General features: G+C 36.3%; 1 protein-coding gene across 1 annotated transcript in view; it reads right to left on the bottom strand.

Moving 5' to 3' along the window:
* Positions 1-13352: 13352 nt before the first annotated feature.
* The window catches only part of LOC106871722 (methylosome protein WDR77), a 112063-nt gene continuing 103359 nt past the window's right edge, over positions 13353-22056 (bottom strand). The window contains exons 7-9 of the mRNA XM_052965682.2: positions 19210-19396; positions 18150-18227; positions 13353-14063 (exon numbers count right to left, since the gene is read on the bottom strand). Of these exons, the coding sequence (XP_052821642.1) occupies positions 13811-14063; positions 18150-18227; positions 19210-19396 (518 nt within the window). The 3' untranslated portion in view covers positions 13353-13810. The remainder of the gene's footprint in view (positions 14064-18149; positions 18228-19209; positions 19397-22056) is intronic.

Genomic DNA, 22056 nt, shown 5'->3' with positions numbered 1-22056 from the left:
ATACCGGTTTCATTCCTTGCAAGCTTATGCATGTCCTCAGCAGTCACGGCCCATGTTTCACTGCCATGTAGCATGGCTGTTCATACACATGCGTCATACAGTCTGCCTTTTACTCTGAGCGAGAGGCCCTTTGTCATCAGCAGAGGTAAGAGCTCTCTGAATTTTGCCAAGGCTATTCTTATTCTAGCAGCTATACTTTCAGAGCACCCTGCCCCGCTACTCACATGGTCACCTAAGTAACGGAAGCTATCAACTACTTCTAGTTTTTCTCCCTGAAATGTGGCAGAAGTTGTTCTCTGCACATTTTCAGTGTTTATTGCTCCTGAGCATCTGCCACATACAAAAACTATCTTGCTAGTTAGCCTTCCTTTGATACTGCTGCACCTTTTATGTGTCCAAAGCTTACACTGGGTACATCTTATAAAGTTTCTACCTATACCTTTTCTATAGATCATGCAGGGCCATCTACCTGAAGGGGTTTATGGTTTGTCTACCTTCCTACTTATTAGGATTTTGGTTTTAGCTAGGTTGACTCTAAGGCCCATTGATTCTAATCCTTGCTTCCACACCTGAAACTTCTCCTCTAGTTCTGATAGTGACCCAGAAATTTGAGCAAGGTCATTAACATAGAGGAGCTCCCAGTGGCATCCTGTCTTGAATTTCTGTGTTATTGCCTAGAGGACTATGATGAATAGGAGGGGGCTGCAGACTGAACCTTGGTGGACCCCTAACTCCACCTGGAATTCTTCACTGTACTCATTGCCAACCCTCACCTTACTGACAGCGTCCCTGTACATGGCGCGCACAGCTCTCACTAACCATTCATCTGTCCCTAGTTTCCTCATTGACCACCAGATAAGTGATTGGGGGACCCTGTCAAAGGCTTTCTCCATGTCAACAAAAGCCAGGTACAGAGGTTTATCTTTGGCTAGGTTTTTCTCCTGCAGCTGTCTTACCAGAAATATAGCATTAGTGGTGCTTTTCCTTAGCATGAACCCAAACTGCATCTCATCTAAACTGACTCTCTCCCTAATTAGTTGGGCTATGACCCTCTCTGTGATGTTCATTACCTGATCTAACAGCTTGATGCCTCTGTAATTATTTGCATCTAAAGTGTCACCTTTACCTTTGTAGCAGTTTACTATGGTACTGCTACACCAGTCATTGGGTATGACTCCTTCGTGTATCACCTGGTTAACTATATGGGTGACTAGGCTATAGCCAACACTGCCAGATATTTTGAGCATCTGTGCAGTATTTCCTGATGGGCCGGGGGCTTTCTCTGTCTTCATACTCTTAATTGCTTTATCTACCAAGGTACTGCCAACTCGGATAGCTGGTCCCTCTGTTGGGTCGACATTCGGCAGACTCTCTTTCTCCCATTCATTCTCTTTATTGAGGAACTTTTCGTAGTGGCGTCTCCAAACCTCTCTCTTTGCAGCCTCATTTAGTGCAAGTGAACTATCTTCCATGCAGACACATTTTTCTCCTACGACATCACGATTCTCTCTCACACGCTGTCTTGCAACACGAAATACTTCAAGTCTTTGGTCCTCACGGCACAAAACATTGGCAAATTTTTTCTTATCTGCTTCCCCTCTGGCTAAATAAACCTGTCTCCTAGCTTCCCTTCTGGCAGTCTGATACAATTCCCTGCTACCTCTGTTCTTTCAGTCCTTCCAAGCCTGTTTCTTTTGTCTAATAGCCCAGTCAACCAAAAGGTTCCACTACCGCATTACTTTGCACCATCCATCATCCATCTGGTCAGTGGCACTCAGCAGGTTGTCCCATAGAAACCTCCAGTTGTCTTCCACATTATGTGATGCTATATCCCCTTCTATTTCGTCGAAGGCTTTAAGTAAAACATCTCTAAATCTCTGTCCATTTGCTGGATCTTTAAGCTTCCAGACTCTTCTCCTCCTCATACATATACACACATATTGCATTGAACAGAGAGCAAAAAAAATCATGAACTGTTCTAGAGGTCAGCTGCCTGGCAGATGCCAATGTCTCATAAAAAATTGGGGAACAGAACATCTGTGAAGAACTAATAAGAAACACAACTCTTATATGCAGGCCAAAAACTTTCATTATATACTTATTATCATAGTTGTATTGGACAAGGTAATAACAAATTTGCATAAAAGCTTAGAAATGTTGGGGTTCTCCAACAAAGAACAAATCAAAATGATTAGTCTATGTTGAATTAGAGACAAATCGAAAATTTATAAAACATTCCAGGCCTTCTCCATTTGAAGTTCAGGGGTTGAAAGCATGCATATAATCACATATACATATGGAATACACAAGTTTAATCACATGCACTACAAAACAATTCAGATATCCACAAACCCCAAGAGCTTTCTTGACTTAAACAAAAGAACCTTGTCACTTTGTTAGTGATCAGCCTGAATTTTGCAAAAGATAAGGCTTAATTAAATTCTCCAGAAATAACACATCCACATACATATTTACAACATTCAATGGTAGATTTTATTATAATCAACAGAGAAACACTATAAGTCATATTTGAGCTTATGCCACGATTTTTGAGATTGCAAACCTACTGAGAGAATTGCACAAACACACTATCAGTGTTTCGTATAAAATCACAAGTTATGACAACTGAATGTGATATGAGTATCTCGTGAGATAGGGGTATTAATTCAGGTCATCATCTGAGAGATTTATCTCCCTTCGTGTGATATCGGGAAATGTATATATATAATTGTATGCAGACATACGTATGAAATACGCACATATACACGAATAAAATTATATGAAAAGAGATGGGAAGATAGAAAGACAGACAAGCAGAAATGTGGTTAGCTGGGTAGATGGACATGCAAGCATATATATATGGGTTGTTATGCTGACTGGTAAATGAACAGATATGTGGATATAAGTGAACAGTCATGCCTGTAGAGAGATAGCCATCTAAATGCATAGGAAGACAGTCCAGTAGATGTACAATAGGTTGATGGCTATCTATGTAGACTGACGGGAGGATAATTATGCATGTTTAGATAGGTAGGAGGATAACAAGATAGGTTGTTGTTTTCACTACCTAGCTCCAACTCTGAAGTCACTAGCCACTAACCTATGTTGTTTAGTGCATTTTTTGCCAGGAATGGTTTTGTTATTTACATTAGCCCTTCCATCCAGTCTCCTGGTGAGAATGTAATAAACTTTTCTAACAGGTTGTTGTCTTCTGCATTCAAGGCTCCCATTCTTGCAACCATGCAATATCATACAGACTGCCTTTCACTGAGAGAGAAAACCTTAATTGTCAACCTATTCTTACTCTGGCTACTGTGATTTCAGAAGGCACCCACCACCACCACCACCATAGGCTAGTGGGTAGATTGTACTTAATCAGTGGTGGCTCATGTATAGGCACTGCAGCACCCTCTATTTCCACTTGATATTATCAATAACATTCAACACAATGAGTCCTTTTTTCTTTAATTCTTTCTTTATACGTGTACATTATATAATCCTTAAACTAAATCCCCTAGTTTATGAAAAAAATACAAAAATCCTTGTATAGAACTGTGCACTTCACAATTCCAAAGATATGGTGTTTGGCTGTTGTGCGCATGCTCACATGTCCGAGATAGGAAGCTGCATGCTAGGGAGAAAGAGCACTGTGCTTCACATAGTGCCGACCCTGGTGTGCTGGTGAAAGTTTGTGTTTCTTTTTGACTCCACATGTGTTGTACTTAAAAAAGTGTTTATATTCTTGAATGTGATAAAGTGTAGAATTAGATTATTATCCTTCTTCCAGCTAGTGTTGCTGCCAGGATTTGAAAAATAGGGCAAATTTCCCCCCCTTATTATGTGATTAAGGGGGTGATTTTTGAAAAACAAAGAGGAATTCACATTGGTGTTCATTGAACAAATTAAGCACACTACCTGGCAGTGGCTAAAACATGAACCAATCAAGTTTATGCATAAACTTTTTTTTCACGTTTGTTTCCTTTTACACCATATTACAACAATGGTGAAAAATTTTCTGAAGCAGCACCCCAACTAATTTTATCTATGAGCCACCACTGTACTTAATATTACCTACTTCCATCCCTCCTTATGTACAACTCCCAATCACCATATCTATTATTGCCATTCTTTATCTGATACTTTAAAGACCCAGAAACAAAAATGAAATTACTGATCACTATGAGCATTGAACTCTCCATCTGCCACACAAACACACACACACACATACGCTCTCTCTCTCATATATATTGTGTCATTCCATAAATAATGTGGTTTTTTTAATACTTCTTTTATTCTTTAAAATTAAGATAAACAAAGTTCTTTATTAATCTAAAATATACTCTTCATTTTCTACAATGCTCTTTCATCTATCCGGTAGACTTGCAAGTCCCTTCTTCCAAATTCACTTGTCTGAGATGAAAAATTTTCTACCAGTAGTGTTCTGACCTCATCTACAGAATTTATATATTTTCCATTCAAATGATCTTGAAGACTATAGAATAAATGATAACCAGATCGGGCAATGTCTGGTGAATATGGTGGGTGGGGCATCATTTCCCATTCAAGCTGCTCTAGCCTTTCGAATGTCATCCTTGCTGTATGTGGCCGAACATTATCCTGATGGAAGAACAGCTTGTGTCTTGAAACCAAAAATGGTCATTTTTTTTTTTAGTGCCGACTTAAGCTGCTGAAGCTGCTTGCAGTAGATCTCCTTTATTATTTGGTTTGGGTTTAAATGTTCAAAGTGAACTAAACCTTTCATATCCCATCAAACAGATAATCACACCTTACATGGGTGAAGACCTTTAGCCTGGGTGCTGGTGTTTCTCCTTTCCCTACCCACTCTTTTCGGCACTTGACGTTTTTATAGAGAACCCATTTCTCATCACCAATCACTATTCGGTCCAAAAAAGGTTCATTCGTGAGACGTAACAGCAAAAAAGAGCACACATTCACTAAGAGTGATTAGACTTAGAAAGGAACCCACTGACCCAATTTGATGACTTTTCTGATAGCACAGGTGTTGATGAATGGTTGAATGACCAAATCCAAGCTTTTCTGCTAGTTCACCAACAGTTACTATGAGATTTTGTTCCATCAGGGTTTGCAGGACGTCCTTGTCAAGCTCTACAGATCTTCCATGACAAGGCTCATCTTCTAGACTATAGTTTCTGGCTTGGAATTTCTAGAGCCATCGTTGACACTGGCTTACACTTATTGTCCAATCCCCATGTACTGCATTAATATTCCTTGCACTTTCCATTGCATTGTTGCATGTATTGAACTCAAAAAGCAAAATATGCCAAATATGCTCCTTTGTCACTTCTATTATAGCTTTGAAAAAATAACTTAAAATGGAACTACTCTTTGGAACTTGCACTAAGAATAAGCACAAAGTAAAATTTCTAGCTGCTTTTATAGCAAGTTGATGCAGCTAGTTTATCCCACTTACCTCCAACTTTTAGTTCATGCAATTGAAAAAAATGCATTATTTATGGGATGACCCAACCGCCTGACTGGCCCTCGAGCCGGTGGCACGTAAAAGCACCCACTACACTCTCAGAGTGGTTGGCATTAGGAAGGGCATCCAGCTGTAGAAACTCTGCCAGATCAGATTGGAGCCTGGTGCAGCCTTCTGGTTCACCAGTTGTCAGTCAAATCGTCCAACCCATGCTAGCATGGAAGGTGGACGTTAAACCATGATGATGATGATGATATATATATATACATATATATATATACATATATATAGAGTACTGTTCTGTGATAGTAAAATTCACAAAAAAGTGTCCCACCTGGTGAGAAATAAACAAACACAATGTATAGATAGATAGAGATAGATAGATTAAGGTGAGGAATCTTAACTCCTGCTAAATTCGCAGAGGTGTCATGGTATTTGGCTTGTCTTGGGCATTTTTAACCTGGCTGAGCTCATTCCTCTCAAGGTCTGAACAGTCATTTCTGGGAAAGACAGAGAGAGAGAGATCCTGGTGCTTGGTTGGTACTAGGATAAAGGATGAACAGCAAAGTTGATCACAGTAAAATTTTAGCTCAAAGTACTGAAACAATTACAGCAAGGCATTTTAGCTGATTTTAGCAGTTCTCTTTTACTTGTTTCAGTCATTTGACTGTGGCCATGCTGGAGCACCCAGGACTTATTCCTTGTAAGCCTAGTACTTATTCTATCGGTCTCTTTTGCCGAACCGCTAAGTTACAGGGACGTAAACACACCAGCATCGGTTGTCAGGCGATGTTGGTGGGGGACAAACACAGACACATACACATATATATATATACAACGGGCTTCTTTCAGTTTCTGTCTACCAAGGCTTTGGTCGGCCCGAGGCTATAGTAGAAGACACTTGCCCAAGGTGCCACACAGTGGGAGTGAACCTGGAGCCATGTGGTTGGTAAGCAAGTTACTTACCACACAGCCACTCCTACGCCTGTTAATTTGTCATTGATTAAACCATAACGATATAAAGGATACCTGAAGAAAAGATAGGTTGTTCTCAGTTGGAATGGCTTTGTTCACAGACCCGTTAAATAAAAGCTGACACTGGAGGTTAAAAAGCACAATATATCTGTGAAAATAACTGCTTGAACGAGATGTAAATATACTAATTTTAAAAAAATCCCGATAAGGTCCAAAAATGAGAATGTAAAATAGGAAAAAAAAAAAAATCTTAAGTTCTCTATCTGTTTTCAAATTTTTTTGCACATGTGATTTTAGTTCTAGTTTTAATCTGTTGAGAAGATTCATTGCAAGTTTTCTTTCCTCAATGAACTAAAAAAAATGTTTGAAAACATTGTCAGTTTTACAATTGTTTACTTTTAGATGTCATGGGTTAGACATGTCTGCCATACACACACCTCTCACATAGTTTGACCTTATGATGCATTGCATGACATTTTCACTTGAGTATTTTTTTTAAACACAATCTGCTTCCTGTAAGAGCAGGTCAAGTTCTCAGATTTCAATAAAAGTGTGTGTGTGATAATGGGAAAATATGATCTATACCATTCTATTTCAAACAGAGCCTGGCACAGGCAACCACTTGTTTCCTTAGATTCTGGTTTATATTGTACTTCGTAACAATAAACTTACAAGATTTTCTAATGTTCATAATTTTGGCTCCATTTCACTTTGTGCTACCACAAATTAAGCAACATTAATAGATAATTATTTTAAATGAGAAAAATGAATAATCTACTATGATGTATCAGAATCATATTAAATTTCAAGGGATGGAGCATACATGATAACAGTTTCTTTGTTGCCTTAAGGTATTTAGGATGTAATCAATTAACTATTCAGTTATATCTTTATGGATTGCAGACATGACTAAATGGTTAAGAAGTTTGCTTCGCAATCAGGAGATCCCAGGTTTGATTCTTCTGCACGACATTTTGGGTAAATGTCATTTATCATCACTTCAAGTCAACCTAAGCATTGTGAGTGAAATTGGTAGATAAAAACTTTGTGGATTCTAATTAGCTAGATTGTACTTCTAATAAAAAAGACCTTCAGTTGACTGAACATGTGAATACTTAATAGTGAAACTGAGAAAAGAAGAGAAAAAAACTGGAACTTTGAAATGAAATAAGACCCTAAACATGGGTTGATAGAAGCTTTCCTTCAACTGCACAGCACATACATCACTATTGATTCTTAATACAGTTTATTGGCCTGCTATAAACAATAACCAAATCACACACAGTCATCTTAAATACAGGATACATTAGCTAATATATTGTACTGGATGTTGATGAGACAGTCACAGCTGGAACTACTTTAATCAGATAGATTGATTAGTGTTGACTTGGGTCTAAATACCTAATGGGACAATGCTTATCTCCACTTCCTATCTATAACATTAAGCACCAAAGAGAAATCTCTTGGGATAATTCCTGCAGAAACCAATACATCATTCATCAATTATAATGCTATTGCTGCCCATTTACAATAGTGATTTATATCTACTTACAAGCTTGGTATACTGGTAGCATACAACATCAATGACAGGATGAAAACAGCCAACATCTTGACTGATTGTCTTATAATTCATAACTTAGCCATCTGATAGGGAATTATTATGTCTATATTATGATATTTATCATAGTACTACAAGAGAAAAGAAATGAACATACATTCCTGCTCAAGAAGTGTGTAACAGTGTAGTAGTAGCACCATGGGGATTCATTACATATTATAGTTTATGTTACCAGGTTTCAGTTTTGTCCATAAATCCACAATTTATGACATATTTTAATAGTTACAATAGGTTTTAATAGCAGACAGCTGTTTCTTAGAAACCATGCAGATGAAAATTCTATTAAAAAAATATGAAATTACATGTCTTCTCTTTTTTACTTCTGTTGTATGCTGAAAAAAATGGTCAAGATATCAGTCTCAGATCAGACTGAAACATGAGATGGACTTGTAGATCACTCTCTTTTTTACTCTTAATTTGCTGTATCACTACTGTAGGTCTGACTGAACAATGAAAACAGGAGCTAAACAACAGTAAGTCTTGATGAGAGTCAATCTGAAGCCACATAAAATGTTTTAACTTCTAAACCATTTGGCCATATTGCACCTATTATTTTATGTTACATCATCATTAATTTGCAATCATCTTTCCATCAAAATCTAAAGCCTTTATTTCTAAAGATGAGTTTCTATTAGCAGGTGAAGTCTACTCTCTTCGCTTATGGCTGCTAAACTTTTGAAAATGACGTGAACATTGCAATATCCCATTACTTATCTGTAAATCTCAAACTTTGCAACGAATCAAAAGAAACTGATATTAGAACTGCAAGTCCCCTTTAATACTTAATTTGTAGCAATGGATTGTTGACTGAAATATAATAATACTTCTAATGACACGAGGAAAACTTGGCATTTCAGTCATAATAATTCTTCATAAAGATCCATATTACTAAAGCTTAAATGAACATCAAATGATAAAGATGAGTCCAATTCCATGCTAGCATGGAAAACGGACATTAAATGATGATGATAATCATCACTATTACTTTTAAAGATAAACATATTTCTAACAGGTTTTTTAAAAGATTATTCTAGTTTCTGCACAAATCCATTTATTTTTTTCAGTCAACTGTATCATCAACTTGAATCACATGTTAAATGTTAGTCAAATTCTAATTTCATACACCATCAAACACTGATTAAATTATTGGTTTCATGCCATATGTAAAAAAAAAGTAACCAAAAAACTCAATGCTGGTAAAATATTTCCTGTAACCTTGAAAGGCAAATCTGCCTAACATACTCTATATATTTGTGCTGGTACATTTTACATTCAGCAAGAAGACCCCTTGTTGTACTCAAGATTCATCCTCCACAGTGGAAGTGTTAATGCCACACCCCCTGATGAAGAGGACTGGCCTGCAGGAGCCCTGTGCTGATGCTATGTAAAAAGCACTCTTGCCAGTGCCATGTTAAAAGCACCCAGCACACACTGTAAAGTGGTTGGCATTAGGAAGGGAACCTAGCTGAAGAAACCAAGCCAAATCAAACTGGAATCTGGTACAGCTCTGGTCAAAAGGCCCAACCCATGCCAGCATGGGTTGGACGTTAAAGGATGATGAGTTAATTTAAAATTTGATTTTTCGTCTTCATCTATATAAAATTCAGTTTTTGAGCACTATATTTTCGTAGAATGTTTGATATTGCGAGGGGAAAAAAAAGAGGGTGTATCTCGAATCTTAACAGTCAATTTTCATTGACAGTGTTGGGGATAAACTATAGAATGAACTATTCAGAATACTGAAGTATGCTATATTGTATTTTAGTATGCTCCAAAATACTGTATAAGTGTAAAAACGAAATTAAGATGGTGGGAAATATACTTCAAACACTTCGTATTAATAGGAAAAAATAACCCACTTGAGTATTTTAGTATAAAATATTGAATATGATTAATTATTAAATAGAAAAAGCCTGCATGGAAGGGAGATAAATAGTGCAACTCTTTATCTCCCTTGGTTGCATAAACTTTTCACTGCCAAATAGAAACGACAAAGCAACCCAACGTGGAAATGTCTAATAGGTCCACGGTTCCAAACCTTTTCACAACCAATGATACCTTTTACTTAAATGAATTTTCTCGCGAACATCTGCACTACAACCTTTGTGAACTTCAAGTTGATAAATGGTTCAATGCAGTCATATAGACCTGTTGCTTTAAATAAGGTAAGCCTGAATGAGTCAATCTGGGACTTTAAAACAGCATTAGCATTGTATAAAAACTGACTGGTTGGAATGCCTTTGATCATAAATCTGCTCAATCAGAGTTGAACTGAGGCTAAATAACATTAGCAATGAACAAAAGAAATTGGCATGGGGTGAGATCACCAAGGTATTTGTCAATACATGAAAATTTTGCTCACAAACAATGGAGCAATCTTATAGAAAAATGAATATTATGACCCTATTTCAAACGTAAGATGGAATGCAGATTTGTTGAACTCCAAGTCCACATTATCATGAAGGACAGTAAATTTGTCCTCAAAACATGACTGCTATTTATTTTACAGACACAAGAAGAATGAAAAAGTTGACACCAGCAGGTAACTGAACTCAATCAGTTGAAGTGTTAATTTACAATCATTAAAAAAAAAAATCCAATGATTTTCATTACAAAGTGCTTTTAAATCAGAATATTAGGCCCTTTATATGCATATTTCTTGTAAGAGATACTGCCAACTTGTTTCTATATACGGAAAAAAACATATCCATCCAGCAACAGTTGAATATGTGTGCACACACATATGTACCCAACTATGTACAGCAGTTATAGAACCATATTTGGATGGCCCATATCAGAAAAAGACTACAGAGTTTGTATCCTATAGTAGTATGTGTCATCATTTATTGCTGTTGTGTATTTGGTAAAGTTAGAAAACACATACTGATTAAACTCACCCAGTGATACATGACACTTATAAAATCTTAAGTAGTACTGGTGTTCTCTGAAAATCCACCCATCCATTAGATCGCCCATGGGCGGATATGTGGTTAAAAATTGAAACAGAGTTAGTGCTCTTGTTTGCATTCTGTTGTCATGTTCATTTGCTCTACATCTACTCTTTTACTTGTTTCAGTCATTTGACTGCGGCCATGCTGGAGCACTGCCTTTAGTTGAGCAAATCGACCCCAGGACTTATTCTTTGTAAGCCTAGTACTTATTCTATCGGTCTCTTTTGCTGAACCGCTAAGTTACGGGGACGTAAACACACCAGCATCGGTTGTCAAGCGATGTTGGGGGGACAAACACAGACACATATATACGACGGGCTTCTTTCAGTTTCCGTCTACCAAATCCACTCACAAGGCTTTGGTTGGCCCGAGGCTATAGTAGAAGACACTTGCCCAAGGTGCCATGCAGTGGGACTGAACCCGGAACCATGTGGTTGGTAAGCAAGCTACTTACTACACAGCCACTCCCAATAATGGAGTCGAAAGAAAATCAAAACGTATTCAACGATCATATACCATTAATGAAAAATTGAGTGCTATTAAATGAGTGAAAAAACATTCTGGCAATTTATCTGCTGCGTCAAGAGACTTAGGTATTGATAGAAAATGATTGAGAGAATGATGCACAAAAGAAACTGAGTTAATCAATGTCAGACAAGAGGAGGAACAGATCAATTGGTGGAGGAAGACGACCAGCACATAGAAATCTAGAGATTGAACTCTTACACTGGATTGTTGTTCAGCGTGCAAACAATATAATTGTAAATTATCGCCCTTTACGGGAATATACTTTAGAATTGGTAAAAAGGCTCGGAATTGAAATGAACAGCTTTAGATGTTCTGATAAATGGATTTTCAATTTCACGAAACAGAATAAACTGACAGTGAGAAAGATTACACATGTTGGTCAAGCAGACAATAAAACACTTGGAGAAAAGGCACAAATCGCCAGTGACTATCTAGATAGCATTCTAGTATTAACAGCAGATAAAGATGAAACACCTGTACACATTGACATGTGTTCAACAACCATAGACTTTGTTGGCAATAAAAATGTAGCTGCTAGCCACTGTGGTGCTACCAAAGCTCGCTTTACTGCTGTGTTGTGTGTTAATGCTGCAGAAAAGATGCCGAAAACAATGATTATCCTTAAAGGTTTGAAAAATGTGCCTAAAATCAAGGTCCCAAAGAATATTTACTTAACAGTCTCCAACAGGGGATCAATCACATATGAACTCATGCAGCTGAGTTACAAGATGTATTGTCAATGGAAAATGTAAACATATCACCATTGTCCAAATGGTGTCAATGTAAAGACGTGCATGCATGTAAACACAAAGTCATACATTATATGGCAGACTCCCATACAGTTTCCACCTGCCAAGTACAGTCACAAAATACTAGTTAGCCCAAGGCTATAGTAGCCTTGCTCAATAGTAACATGCAGTGTAATGGAACGTGAACCATGTTGTTATAAAGTGAACTCTGCAATCACACAGCCATGCAGGTGTGTGTGCACTAGATAAGACTTGTGAAACATATGCTAGCTGAAAATGGACAGATAATGATGGCATGGATGAAATCATGCTGGCCTTTTACCAACGTATATTACTGAAGACTATAAATATTGGGTAAACTACAAAAAACTAGTGTTTTCAAATAAATTCCGTTGTGATAGTTGCTCTGTTGGAAAATCTGTTACCAATAACACTATGGTTTCCCAACTGCAATATAAAATGTGTAAGAAAAATAAACGGTTTTTAAGCAGAATTTACCCTTTAAATATCAAAATGGTATGAGAGTCCTCTAGACACACACAAGGCAGTAGGATAATTAATGGAAATTATAAATCAACTGGTCAGATCTGGCTTCTCACACCAACCCTACATTATCATTCTAAAAATCAAGTTACTGCATACAAACTCTCAAAGTTACAAAATAATGCATAATTCAAAACAATGTAAATAAATAAGCATTACTTTTGTTGACAGAATTATGTGAATGCTAAAGGGTTAAGAATCAAACAGACTAATCTGTAAATGTTTTTAAAAGCGAAACTATAATACATACAAGCCAATGAGAGAGTTTCTTCATAGTCACTTAACCTGTTAGAAACAGCAGCCAAATCTCAAACCAGACAACCATCTTCAAGAAAAAGAAGCCATATTTGATATTATAAATTTAGCTCTACTGTCTGAATACATCTTTAATATGTCTGTTTCATTAGTGTTTTCTTGACTACATGCATTTAACTTTATTTGAACCAAACCACTATGGCTCTGGCCTTACTGGAGTAATACTTAAGTTTAAACAATATTTATGAAAAAATAAAGAAAATACCAATAAATAAAATGTGATATGTGAATTTTTATTTCCCAGCTCCATATTTCGTTAGAAAGAAGCAAAATCTGGAGTATTCACACAAACCAACATTGAGAGGCAGTATAATATTACACTTTTTTTTTATATAACCAAAAGGTATTAAAACTGAAATGGAAATATAAAATGTGCAGATTAGTAGAGGAAATAAAAAGACAGAGACATGTTTATCCCAAGTTTATCAGTTTTCATAAAAGTAATAAGCCGAGGACTGGACTGGACCTGTGCTCATTGGTACTAGGTTGATTTACATAAATGGGAAGGGAAAAGATTTGTGTTCCCTTTCATTGATGTGTAGAGATCGTTCGTAATGAGACCAGCTAATACTTATGAGCTAGTAGTTCTGTCTGTTAATAACTGCCGAACTCTATTGTTCTGCCTGCTCTGATTATCTTCTCTTACACTGTGTGCTCCATAGATTTTGTTCTAATTAGCTTCAATGGCATTTGGAGCTAAAACAGAGATTTTTTCTTCACAACATTCAGTTTTCTCAAACCGTTCAGTTTTCAATTGATTATTTCCATTCACTTCTACTTTCAGAGTACTAATCTGTTGTAATTCCTTTAGTTTACTAAGATCATGAGTTAATACCAGTGAATCCCAACCGCATGTAAAAATTTCTGTACCGCAACTCCAAGACAGACCTTGCACAAAATCTTGATGTGAAGTATTTTTGAAGCTGAAATAAAAAAAAAAAAATTATCAATATTTAATAAAACTATTCAAATTTATTAATATTTAATAAAACTATTCGAAGACTTTTTTTCATCATTAAAATCCTTTCAGAAAAATGCTGGAAGCAATGTAAATTACTTTTCCTTTTAAGTTATTTGGCAAATCACCAACTTCTTAATGAACAACTATATAAATAGTTACCACAATGTATGAAAATATTTCAGACCACATAGTAATGTCTGTTCCCAACAATAACATTTAGCTACAAACCAAAACATTTGTTTATCATTACTAACCAGAAACTTAATCATTATCATTTTACATTTGCTTGCCATGCTAGTTGCAGATTGGTTGTTTTAATAGGAAACAAGGGATCAGAGAGTAGCAAGTCTTGCTCCAGTGTTATAGTTTCAGCATGATTTCTACAGCTGGATACCCTTTTTAAGGGTAACCACTTTACAGAGGGTACTAGATGCTTTTTATGTGGCCCCAACACTAATGAAGTTGCCATGTACCTTGCAAGACTAGAGAGACCTTTCAAATATGCAAGAAGATAGGATGCTTAAAACAAGGTGGTGAAAGATAAAGTATGAGGGGAGCAGAGAGGATTCATAATTACCTAATATTTTACTTGGGTGGGTGGGGGTTTCATCCATCCAAGTGAGTTTCAAGCAGGTAAATACACTAATGAGGGACTAGAATGCTAAACTACAAATATATTATAATTAAATCTATCAATAGTTCAGCAGGATTTTTCCAATTAGTTTTGTATTCTGATAATTTTTTTTTTTTTAATCACAGTTACTTGCCAAGGAATGTTGATGTTTTTGAACTTTTGCAATGTGTCCAAAACTGGCATGAAGAAACAAAAAGAAGAAACTATGACTGATGGATTGTTGTAGCTCAGGAAAGTATTAAAATAGTTGATTAGAGACATGGTCCTAATGCTTGCAACAAAGTAGACCCTACTAAAACCACCAGGGGCAGAGTGACGGTAGTGGTGATGGTGTGTTAAACCAGGTAGATTAGGTTTACCACGGAGAAAACTGTGCTGTCACATAGTTTTAGTTTCACTTGCAAAGCTTGAATTGACCACATGCTATGGTTACTACAGAGTGGGACTAAAGGTTGTGAAGCAAACTTTTTAAGTATACAGCTTTAGAAGGTTAATATGGAGAATCACTGTCTTCTTTGACAAGATGAGAGATGTAATATCTAGCCATATTGCAAGAAGATAAAAATCAAACATCTCCATTCCTTGTTGTAACATCAAGATCTTATTGGAGATTACCACAATCACCTCCTCAAAATCTCTTCCTCTCTCTCAAGTTAGGGTATAGAAAGTGAATTAGTTAAGTGAATACTTAACATTTTGTGAATGCCGTGAATCACAAGTTCAATTGTCTATGAGGATCATCTCAGAAAGTAAGAACAATAAAAGCAACAGAAAGAACTAACAGCAACCTGTACAATCCCACTATTTGAAGCATAAGGATCCAGACTGACCGACCACACACACACACACATTACACAGGCATAGCTGTGTGGTTAAGAACGTTGCTTTGCAACCATATAGTCCAGGTTTTAATCCCATGCATGGCATCATGAGCAAGTGTTTTCTCCCATAACTCTAAATTGACCAATGCTTTGAAAGCGAAATTTGGTAGACTGAAACGGTCTGCCTTGTTTAACCCTTTAATATTTACACTGGCAAAAATATTCTTATTTTTATGCTCAAACTGGTGAGATCAGGTCTCTTACACTTAACTAACAGTCCAATTCTAAGAATAACCAATCACATCATTGAAATATTGAACAAGACAATGCATGATTAATTCAAAACAATGTGAATAGATAAACATTACATTTGACAGAATAATCCGAATGTTAAAGGGTTAAGTCAACTGAGAGTAAACAAAAACCAGTACATTTGAACAGAAATACCTTGCAATATTTATATCTAACCAAGTTATCTCCTTTTACATCAATTTCTATTTTGCATCTCTCTGCCACTTCCCAAACCACATTATTGTAACTATCACTGATATATGTAAAACTTTTGATTCTATACTTTGCTACCTATTTCCAGGAAATACTCAATACCCGAAAAAACACAAAATGCTAGCTCTCAAACTACTTGTGGGGCTGACACACCTAGAATCTGCAATTTTTTTTAGAATACCACAAAGATCTGTTTTCATAACCATTCTTTTTAATTAGTACTTACACAATTTTCTCAAACAGTCTCAAAACATGCACACAGCCTTATGCAATCTGTAACATTCTCTCATTTTCTCACCACTCCTAGTAGACACCTGCCCAACTTCTCCATTCCTACATCAACCACCAAGAAATCTGACTCCAAGACAAAAGAATATTAGTAGTACCAACCAAAAGGCTTAGCTATTTTATCAACATCACCAGAACCTAAAATACAACCAATTCAACAGCATAAAACATACCACACATACAGAAGAGAAAATACAAAGAGTTCCTTACAACACCTTAGCAACATTTATGGTAGTTTGTAATAAAGAAAACAAAAAGACAAACAAACATACTCAGCATACTCAGGCACCATATTCTGTCAGTACATCACAACAAATAAGAAAGAATACAAGATGGTGCACTTCATATCACCACAAGTTCCATACAGAACGAAAATGCTAAGAATGAAAGACTACTTGGACAAATGAAGGAGTACAGTTGTTACTGCAGGAAAATACAATCTCAAGAGCCCCTGCCACTACACGCCCAATCACCTCCAAAGACAACCACGTTTTGTTTGTTAGATGAGTATATTACTGAGGCATTGTTTTTACAGCCTGACACCTTTACTGTCACTAACCTTTTATCAAAGTAAAGGATCTCTTATTTTACATGTTTTCAAATGTGTGAAGTCAATGGTCAATGTGTTGGCAGAAGTAACAATAACACTGTTTGCAGCCTGCAACTTTTGTAGTGTGTAACTGTGTGAACAAACACAGGCTCAAATAGGCACACACACACACACACACAAAGGCTTATTTCAGTTATTGTCTACCAAATTCTCCCCATAAGCTTTGGTTAACCTGGGGCTAGAGTAGAAGACACTTGCCAAAAGTGCCATGTAATGAAACTGAACTGAAAACCACGTGGTTGGGAATAAACTTCTTAACAGCATGCACCCCACCCCACATACCCCAGAATATGACTGATACATTCCAAGAATATTCTCTCTTCCACTCAGCCCAGACATTTCTATATGCACATGTTCATTGGTAAATGAACACATACATATAGAAATTGCATCATTAGAGTCCAAACACTACTGGGACCTTTGGTAGATTACAGACTAGGCTGTCAGTACATAAACATTTCCAAGGATGACTAATTGGACATTCTTTTGTTTATTTGAAGATGGAAAGGATTAGCAAACATCGTCCTGGTGAACACCTAGCTGTACATTAAATTCTTCAATGAATTTACTACCAATACTGATCTAATTTACAGTGTGAATAGCTCCCAAGAACCATTCATTTGCATTTAACAATGAGTAGCCTACAGAAAGGTCTATCAATTACATCTTATCCAGTCCCATCCTAGCATGTACTGACTACTGACTTCTCTATATATCCTTCAGTTACTTTCAAAGAACAGACTGACTTCATCAGGATTTTCTTTTTTTTTCATTAATTACAGCTTCAGTAAATAACATGATAGTAATTTACTGTGAGACACTACCACACTTAAATACTCAGCATCAATTTATTAAATAAGTTATTAACCACAGAAGTAAATGAGTCACATTTTATCTCTATCCTCTTGAAAATTCTGAAGTAATCCAGGGAGATTAATGGAATTTTTTTTTTTAAATAGTATTGCAGATTTACTGTTGGAGGATAGGTGGATATGTGTGTCAGTATATAGTTGACATTAAACACAGAAAACCAGATTTACACTATACTGACAATGAAAAGTGTCACTGCTGCACATAAATATAATCTGCTAAGAATAATAATTTACAAATCCTCATTGAAAGGATTATCCTCAAATGGAATAGACCTTCAGGCTAATCACAACCAGGATTGTTGTCTCGTATTATACTTACATCTGACAAATGGAATTTTCAGCAACATAACCAACAACTAGACTGCAATCTTCTGATATAGAAGCAATTATGTTAGAGCTGGAAAAGAAAAGTAAAATATTAGGTTTGGAAAAATGAAATTTACTCTCTCTCTCTCTCTCTCACACACACAACATACAAATATAGACACCATTTTCTTCAATCCCTCCCCAGTAATAATGTTACCAATGTCAACAAACAGCAGGTAGCAATGTCTTCTACTCCTGAAGGGTTGATGTTCTTTTTTTAAATAGGTTTTCAACTGATCATTGAACTATTTCTCGCTCCTCCTGCCAGGCAATAATATCATAATGTAGCCGGTTGTGAAATATCCTATGGGAAGACAAGAGATCAGACATGCACACTACAAGTCATTTCAGTTATGTCTGCAGAGAGTGGATGAAATGCTTACTGGTATTGGTTCATTGGAGAATTTCTGAGTGTAATCCTATATCACTTGGAGACCAAAAGGATTTTTGGGCCTCCAGGGTCTTAATGTATCAGCTGTATGTGACAGAAACTGGCATTTATTATTACAGATAGGATAGTAGTTTTGTTTATCTTTTGTTTCAGCCATTAGACTGTGGTCATGCTAGGGCACTGCCTAGAAGAATTTTTAGTTCAATGTATCGACCCCAGTACTTATTTTTATAGCCTGTACTTATTCTATTAGTTGCTTTTGCTGAACTGCTAAGTTACGGGGACGTAAAGACACCAATACTGGTTGTCAAATAGTGGGGAACAAACACAGCCACAAACACACACACATATATATATATATATATATATATATATATATATATATATATATATATATACATACATAGATATGTGATGGGTTTCTTTCAGTTTCCATCTACCAAATCCACAGACAAGGCTTTCGTTGGCCCGAGGCCATAGCAAAAGAAATTTGCCCAAGGTGCCATGCAGTGGGACTGAACCCCAAAACATGTGGCTGGGAAGGAAGCTTCTTACCACACAGCCACGACTGTGCCTGTTTGTTTATGTTTTTTTAAAAAAAAGTACTATGGCTGATACTTACTTTTGAGGTGAAAACTGCAATCTATGTACTGGTCGGTAATGAGGTTTATATGAAGAAACTGGCATGTCTTGTAGTTTACGAACATCTTTAACTATGATACGACCATCCTCATCTCCCACAGCAACTTTATGTTTCTCACCTGGTTGCCATGCACATGCTGTGGGGTTTGAAGACAGTGGGTATTTATCTGAAATAGAAGAAATATCATTCAATGTTTATTTACAATCATAGATTTAGAGAAAGCGAGAAGCATTCAGCAAAGCTAAATTTACAAACATAGCAGGGAAGAAAATATCACTGTTCTCTTCCCAGCTGTGTTTGTGAATTCAGGTTGCTGCAAGTTTCTCACTTTCTTTAAATTTGTTGCTGTTGTTTAACCTGAGGTCAGAATTAACTGAGCACACTGTTGATCAAAAGCATTTCAGTCTTGGCCATCCTGTCTTCTTCTTATCATCATCATTTAATGTCTGCTTGCCATGCTGGCATGGGTTGGACAGTTTGACCAGGGCTGGCAAGCTGGAGAGCTGCACCAGGCTCCAATTATCTGTTTTGACATGGATACCCTTCCTAATATCAATCACTTTACAGAGTATACTGGGTGCTTTTTATGTGACATAGGCACAAGTGCTTTTTATGTGGCACCAATACTAACAGGGTCACCAGGTAACTTGCAAGACAAAGACCTCTTAGTTGAGAGAGGGAGTATAACTGAGGGAAATGGCTGTGTGCCAGGCGAGAGGTTAGAGTATAATAAATGGAGAAATAGTTGTCTTTACTAAAGAGGAGATACAGGCCACCCCAGTAGGACAAGGAAAGTAGAAGAGAGAGAAAGCTTCAAGAACTACATTACCTAATGTATCTTTCACTCTTTAAGAGGAAAGATTTAACAGTTATTTCTAGCAGGTCAAATGACCATTAGGTGGCTCCCTGACAAATATTATTATAATTTCAATCTGGACAATTATGTGTTTTACTATTTCTTTAAGTTACCTTATTTCTGCATCATCACAACCCTGATGAACTTGTATTCCACTTTCCTTGGTCTATCTTTGCTCCAAGAACTTTTTACCACCAATCCAAAATGCTTTTTGCATAGTATGCATCATGTTTGTTCATTATAAAATATATCCGTATTGACATTTAATCAACAACAAATCAAAAGCTGGGATCCTTAAGACAGTCCATCATCTTCATCCTGGCAACTCCTGTAATATTGATGCCAAAATGTATTAACCCTTACCCTTTCCATGGACAATTTCGGTGTAGAGTTGAAACCAGCTAGGACTTTGCCCACCTCAAAGAGGACAATCACTGTGCTTTACCAACAGAGATTTTCCAGGAGCAGATCTGTGGTCTTATGAGATATACTGATACCAAAGAGACTGATGTTGATGTTAAATTCCAGGATAAGCATCCTGAGTGAACAGACTTGCGGTCAAAAGATTCCACTCATAATTGTCGTTTTCGCAGACATTCGTTATCTAACAACATTATCCAATGCCTTTCATTTTTAAAGATGATGGTGGGGCAAGAGTTGAAGGAGATTTAGCTTTTATGTTAATTATGTTAAGCAATCACTTCATCAAGTCACCCATACTGATTTAAGCTCACTTTCCAAGGTTCTTAATGCCCAGCTCCATTCTCAATAATGAAAAACAAGCTCTGAAAATAGGCAGCATTGTCAAAATGTATAATAGCACATTCAATTTTTTTTTTGTTTTGTTTTTTTCTAGTGAAATAAAATACTAGACAAGATGACTTTAAATGGTTTTACTTAAAGTACTGTTTGTACAATTATGACTTTCAGTTTGAACATATAGAATTCTAATTCAAGAAAGAAACCTATTTAAACAACATTAAGGCTACAATCAGGTTAGATAAATAAACTATAATAAACATCTACTTCACATTTATCTTCTTTTACATTTTTGTATTTCAAGCATACTAGATGTTATCATGAATTGCCAAAGAGAAGAAAGATAGATGGAAAAAAAAAAAAAGAAAAAAAAAAGAAAAAAAAAAGAAAAAAATTGGTTGATATAACGCTGAAAACATCTAGACCTTAGAAGTTATGTAACTATGCCTGTCTAGCAAGAGAAGAATTCTGGTAGGAAGAACTGTAAAGAAAATATAAAGGGTGTAAGTAGGGAACCTGGTTGTGTCAATAGTAGTGTCAGCTTACATCACATACAAAATAAATGAAAGAAAGTCAGAAGACTTTCTAAGTTAGTGTTCATGGTAAAATAAGAAAACTGGTGGAGTTGGGAGGCAAAGAGGGGCAAATCTACAAACAAAGCAGCGAATAACAATACAACAAGCAATGATAAAACATCGAGGAACAGTCAAAAATGGTTATATGGTTATATAGCTGTTTCACTCATTTCCTTCCTACTCTAACAATCTGTTCAAGCCAATAAATTTTTCATCTGTCTTTACACATGCATACAGCTAACTTAAACTATATTATACTGAGGATATGAAAATGGTGTTGAACTTGAAAAAAAAACTTCAAACCATGTGAAAACACAGCAAAACATCCAAGAGTATTCAGAAATACAAAGACACCATCTTGGAACAACTATCAATGACTATATTTCAACATTTGGTTTCCATTGAGATTTTTTTGTTTATGATAAGTGAACCTAAGGGGTAAGCAAACTTGCTTAAAACTGACATGTATCCTTCAGATATATGACAATGACAACATTTTACACATGCCTGAGTGTTAAATACACATTTCATTACCAAAGTCACATGGCATTTCTAAAATATACATGTACATCATATTTAGATATACATTTACTTCATATAATTTTTCTGGCAAATCTATTTTAAATACCCTGGAAG

Source organism: Octopus bimaculoides, chromosome 2, assembly GCF_046866305.1.
Source record: "Octopus bimaculoides isolate indiv1 chromosome 2, ASM4686630v1, whole genome shotgun sequence".
NCBI classification, from domain to species: Eukaryota; Metazoa; Mollusca; class Cephalopoda; order Octopoda; family Octopodidae; genus Octopus; species Octopus bimaculoides.
Note: the sequence above shows the minus strand (reverse complement) of the source record. Positions and strands in the feature narration are given on the sequence as shown.